The 6,605-nt window shown below is 35.0% G+C and overlaps 1 protein-coding gene across 1 annotated transcript; it reads right to left on the reverse strand.

Moving 5' to 3' along the window:
- Positions 1-248: 248 nt before the first annotated feature.
- Positions 249-6,340, reverse strand: LOC131631639 (uncharacterized). The gene is made up of 9 exons (XM_058902414.1): positions 5,986-6,340; positions 4,183-4,239; positions 3,959-4,011; positions 2,950-3,001; positions 2,664-2,732; positions 2,525-2,584; positions 2,378-2,420; positions 1,767-1,811; positions 249-721 (listed from the first exon to the last, which is right to left on the reverse strand). The coding sequence occupies exons 1-9, from the start codon at positions 6,095-6,097 to the stop codon at positions 658-660; spliced, it is 555 nt and encodes a 184-aa protein (XP_058758397.1). The 5' UTR covers positions 6,098-6,340; the 3' UTR covers positions 249-657.
- Positions 6,341-6,605: the final 265 nt, after the last annotated feature.

Here is a 6,605-nt window from a genome sequence, read left to right on the forward strand (position 1 = left end):
TTTACTAAATGAGAGCATTGTAAGATTTTTAAAGATAATTAATTTTAAAACAAACATATATATAATTAAATTTCTTTTCCTTCCTTTCCCCTCTTTAAACAAAAGATATATTTAACTAAAATACCTCTTCTCTTTTCTTTTTTTTTTAATATCTCTCTCTCCCTCCCCTCCCCTCCTTTAAACAAAACACCAAACATACCCTAAAATAACTAATTGATGTTAATGATAAGGATAAGATTATGGTAAAATTTCAATACCAAATCTATATTTTCATAGACAAATACAAAAAGGTAGGACAGTAATTTTGATTCAAATTCTTCATTTACAGTTCAAACTCAGGCAATGGTCCTTGCTTACAAGGTCACCCTAAAGTACATTTACAATCAGAATTTCACATCATGTCTTTAGATTTGAAACATCACAATGCATCAAAACTAAGTATGAGATTATTTAGAAAGGACTACATTACTCAGCAGGACAACATACACTGCAAATGCATATCGCGCTGTGGTCGTTTTCGAACACACGTAAACTATATCAAAATTCTTGAGGAATAAATAAAACATCATGCATGACGTTTCGAAACAGAGCATGAAGCAAGATTAACAAATGTTTTGTCAGCAAGCTCCTCCCTTAATTGTGATGATTGATGAAATTTCAAAATGGAGGTTGCCATGTTCCAGGTCTATAACTTGCACCCGATCCAGTTGGCTCTGAAGATCTGAAAACAAAATTTTACCATCGGATAAAAATTAATTAAGTAATGATATGAAATATGAGGGATAAAACTTGGGAAATATCTTTGATAAAGTCCACTTCTAAGCTATGAAGCATGGACACTCTGAATTTGACATCGACACCGATACGACAACACTGGTAATAATTTGAAAAAAATGAATAAATTAAATGTAATTGCAAGTGTTGGTGCATGAATCCGATATCGATACAGACATGCTTTTTTTCAGAGGTGTCGGTGCTACATAGCTAGATTTTTCATCTGTTTGTTACTGACCTTGTTTAAAAGAGGATCTGAAAAAGTAAAACAATTATAAATTGTTCTAACTGGAAGCAGTTATGAGTAGTTTTTTATAAAAATCATTTTCAAGAAAAGTTTTTTTACAAAGTTTTTTTCTTTATGGTAAACAAACAATCCCAAATTGCGACGCAGAGTGGCCGACTCCAAAAATTAGATAGGGGATAGTGTATAGCAGAATGGTTGCTATTTGATCATTTTTTGAAGAAATTACATGAATAATAATTATAAATATATGAAGTGCAGAGGAAAGAATGAAAAGAATGAAGAGCAGAGAGGTGAGGGAGGAACTTGTGATTTTTTTTTTGGAATAACTGAAGAGGCTTCACGTCGGTGAAGGAAGGATAGAGTTGAGTCTCAACTCAAATTTGATTGAAAAACACCAAAATTACCCTTAAATCTTTTTAACTTAGGGGTTATTTCAGTTTTTCAGACGAGAAAATGATAGCAAGATAGAAACCACTCCGGGCCGGAAACCGCTCAGCCCCCGCTACCCGCTATTTACCCTATAGCGGACGTTATAGTGTTCTGCACTGCTATGGCTCTTCCCGTAGCGGCAGGCCTCCACTCCACTATAGGGGGATGGCGCCGCTATTGACTACTCTGAAACAAACAAAAATTAACTCTTGCTTTTTTTTAACAATCCTAAATATAGTCTCTAAATTATTGAATTAGATAAATCCCATTTTTTATAATATGTAACATATGAGCCTATATAAGCACTTCGACTTACTCAAGCTCATCTTTTGCATTCTTAGTTGTGCTATCTTGAGAACTCCTGCAGAAAGATCAAATGATTATTACTATATGTTGAATTGTTACTCCTGAACAATTTTATAAAGGAAACGAAAACCACGATTCCACGGAAAATACAACTATAATTAAAAGAGCATCTGAAATAGAGGGAAGAGACATATATGGATTTCAAAACAACAGCATTGAGGAACAGAGTCCTTCAACCAAAGAATGGCATTTCCAGAGTACACAATCACAAATATTTCCATGTATATTCACTGGATTTATCTCAGTAATTAGATTCTACTTCTTAAAGAGAAATTAAACCAAAATACTGTAACAGAAATACAGAGAAGATTGCTTAACTTCCTGAAAATACTCAAACAAAAGGATGAAAAGAAAACGATGAAAATTGAACTCCACTAAATTAAGGTGAAAAAAGACATGAGAGAGGAATAAAGCTGTTACTCTAGCCACAGACTGCAATTAAGTGTCCAAAAGAGCTTATGTGTGCACGTGTGTGTTTGGGGTTGCGGGTGTACATAAGAACATACATTTCAAATTCAAATAAGATCTTAATGCACCAAATATAAATTTCCAAACACCGACCTCGAGTCATTCTTTGTGCCAGGTGATTCTTCAACCTCGTTACCTATATTGTAGAAAACTCGTCAAAAGCTTCATTCAAAGGATAAGTAGTGCGTGTGTATTGTAAAAATCCTCAGAAAGCAACAAATGAATAATAAGATGAACTACCTTCGGAAGGAGCCTGTAACTGCCGTATAAAACTTTTCAAGTCCGGACCACCAACGTTTTCTGCGCAGAAATATAAATTAGTTAGAATTCCTAAAATAAAGAAAAATATTGCAATAACAATTAAATTTTGATTACTGACCAGTGCCGACGACACGTCTGACTCTACTTCCTTCTTTGGCATTCCTTTCTTCTTCTTCTTTCTTGAGAACTTGGTGAAAAAAAAAGAAAGAAATAGTTTGTGTTAAGATCTCTTCTGCACAGAACTAAACTTGGCCCAGAAGAATGTTTTTCTGTTTTTTTTTTATGATAATGAGAACTGTCCCATGTAATACCAACAAAAAACTTACGCGAGGAATCTAACTAAATCAGAGTGAAGTATTCAAACGAAATTGATTAGATAAGGTGGAAGTATAAGTGACACATACGTGCAACATTCTGTCTAACTTGTTCACGTCTTGCATCCAATTCTATCTGTTCCTGAAAGAGAATAAAAAAAGTAAACCAAGTTAAACTTAGCTGAAAACATTCTAATGTGTTAAATACTTCTGAAAAAATATTGCTTGAAATTCTGAACATCCCCAAAGCATTTTTATTTTAAAGATTCTTTCTCATTGTCTTCATCGACTTCTGTAGAATACTTTAGAACTCGTTGTGGCCTAACAATAATTTGTTAAAGATAAGTAAGGTGAAGATGATTTAAGAATTTAGGGTAATTACAATTTGGTGTTATCCAATTCTATTGTCTCAGAACCAATTTGATAAACGATGGCCATAACTGCAATCAACTTACCTATATATTTTTGGAAAAAAGTGCATGTGAAGACATTACAAGAGCATAATGTTTCAATAGACTCACACTGTCTTATTTGCAAATGAATTACAATAACCTACTGCCTTCCTTGTTTCCTTAGTCTGCGAGACTGCCGTATGAGTCGGCCATTTACCTCGTATACCTCTAAATAGTATTAAGAGAGACATGAAGTAATACTGTAATACACACACAAAACTTTAATAAAAATCAATTGTACATCATGACATCCAGTGTTGTCGATGGTGGATGGCAGTCCATGGCGAAGAGCCAAAATCCCCTGTACCGGCCGCTTTGTGGTGCCGTTATAGCAGATTATGGCGGAAAAACCCACAATATCGGCCAATATTTACCATTACGGCAAGCCCAAAAGCCGCCTTGTATATCCACCATAGCGGCCATGGTGCCGCCATTTGATAACACTGATGTCATCTAGTGTGGCTATGACCGGGTTGTCAATTGCAGATTGCGGAAAATAGCGGTTTGCTCAAATTATGCTTCCCTTTCCCTATGATATAGTTATTTAATAGCCCTTTCTATGACATGAAAATGTAAAGAAACATCAACAACTTTAGATAACTTCGTCAGAATAGCAAAGGGATCTATATAAAGGCATTTCAATTTACCTCTGTAGTTGGAGCCCTTTTACGCTGCCCGTTCAGCCAACATATCCATTCAACTAAAACAATTAAGCACCAACAACCCATCAATAGTAGGAAATAGGATAAATGTTTTCTGAATAAATTCAACATTTATCGTAATTGGATCATCTCGAATCACATGTATGAATAGATGTGAACAAAAACCCAAAAACTTAGCAGTTGAATGACAAGTACCATAAAATATATACCTGGAATGGAGGTAGGATCTTGCTCTCCCTTAAACACCACCCATCTCTTCTCTTTCACTGGTAAACCAAACCAAAAAAGCATAATCAGACAGATTCTTTGTAAAGTGAACTACAAGGTGAGAAGAACCATGGTACTGAAATTTGAATTCTTACTAATGCACCAAATGATATCATGAGTGAATCACTACAGCAGCAGAAAATAACACAAAAAATTCATTTAATTTTTTATTTTTCAATATTCAGAGTAAGTAATCTCACTTCTCACCCTTTTTAAAAGGTTAAAAAAACTGGATTGGTCAAGTTGAGCATGACACCTGCATCTTACAAATCACAAGTTCAAATCTCCATTATCTCCTTGGACTGAGGCGAATATAATTTCTTTGCAAATGCTCTTTGATCACTAAGATTGGTCTAGGACTACCAATGTTGACAATGACGGAGAGCCAAAAAACCCGCAATATCGGTCGATATTTATCATTGCGGCGAGCCCAAAAACCGGCATGTATATCCACCATAGCGCCGCCATGGAGGATATTTGATAACACTGAGGACAACCAGGTTTAAAAGAAAGGTCCCGACCGCAATCTGAGCCACAACATAACGGTTTTTTTATGTTGCGAAACCACAACACAACCACAATATAGACCATATTTGACAATGATTCTCCGCAAGATAATGGTTTTTATGTTGCGAAACCACAACACAACCGCAATATAGACCACTTTTGACTGTGATTCTCCGCAATATCAAGGATCATCATGACACAACCGCAGCCGTTACTACGACCTTACTCTAAAAGCTTCGTTGCCAAACCCTTTTTCAAAATATTACCAAATTCTAAGCCTTGAGAGTGACAGTAATAAATATCAAACCATAATAACTATTATAACAACAACAACCAAGTCTTACCCCACTAAGTGAGGTTGGCTACATGGATCAACTTCCGAGATAATGTTCTATCTGAGAGAGTGTTATCAAAAAGAGGCGCATGGCCACTATGTCAGATATACATGGCGGTTTCTGGGCTCGCCGCATTGGTAAATATTGGCTGATATTGTGGGTTTTTCTGCGATAACGGCGCTGCAAAGCGGCCGGTATGGTGGGATTTTGGCTCTCTTCCATGGACCGCCATTGACAATACTGATCTAGGACCATAATTCTATCCAAATCGTTAATCTCGAGATCTTTTTCAATAACTTCTCTTATAGTTTTTCTAGGTATTCCTCTACCTCTAGTTGTTTAACTCTTCTCCTTCTGATCTATTCTCCTTACCCCGGAATCTACAAGTCTTCTCTCTACATTCCCGATCCACCTAATCTAATTTTCACCATCATTTCTACTGCTACCCCAACACTCTCTCTAATATTGTCATTTCTAATTTTATCCTATCTTTCTCACCAATATTGCCATTAATAAAACAAATTAAGAACAACCATATCATATGATAAAAGTTTTTATAGCCAAATAGTAGTTTTGTTCCAATTTCACTATCCTATAGCAGCTAGTACTATAGTCGCTATTTAACAACACTACATCCATATCGCTTAACAAAAGCAATTTGTTCAAATTCCGCTACTCTATAACACTGCCATAGACACTATTCAACAACAATGATCATTGCAATGCAAAAACAACCTTTTCACAAACACATAGAAGGCAACACCAAAAAAACCATAGAACTAAAACTTTATATACACAAACCCAAAATCTTAAACCAATTAATCCATCAAACACAAACACATAACCCAGTACTCCATATCAATAAAAACAAAAAAGGGGTGAGGAAAACGGAAAAACACTTACTGATACCATCAATTTCTTCGTGTTTGGTGAAGTATTTGTTCCCAGTTTTATCTACTCCAGCCGCAGTTCGATTGCTGAACAACCCAGCAATCTTCCCAAATACCCTCCGCATTTCTTTGGGTAATGAAAATCAATTGTGGTTCAGTGACAGCATTACCTTTGAGAGTAAGAAACAAGAAAAGTTTGTGCTATGAATGTTAGAATGTTGAATTTGGAAACTTTTTGTCTGAGGGAAAGGGGGAAAACGGAAAACTGAGTTTTGTTTTTGGTAGTATTGATGGGTTGGGATCAAATCGGAGTAGCAATGATGTGGGTTTCTGCCCAAACTTCCAATTTTCCGACTTCAATTTTCTTTGGTTTTTGTTTACTAATAAAAGTAATTAATTGTAATTTGCTCTCTCTTTTTTTTTTTTTAATTTTAATCTTTCTAATTTAAAATTCAATTTATTGATCTCCCTATTTTAATTTCTCACTTCATTTGAGTGATATTTTATTTTTAGAATATTATAAATTATTATATTTAAAAATAAAAATAAAAAAAAATAAATTATGTTATGTTGGAAAATCAGAAATGATCGGAGAACGGTGGTTGCGATAAACAACAATAACTTGATGCTCAA

The sequence above is a fragment of the Vicia villosa genome, unplaced genomic scaffold (assembly GCF_029867415.1).
Source record: "Vicia villosa cultivar HV-30 ecotype Madison, WI unplaced genomic scaffold, Vvil1.0 ctg.000852F_1_1, whole genome shotgun sequence".
Lineage (NCBI taxonomy): Eukaryota > Viridiplantae > Streptophyta > Magnoliopsida > Fabales > Fabaceae > Vicia > Vicia villosa.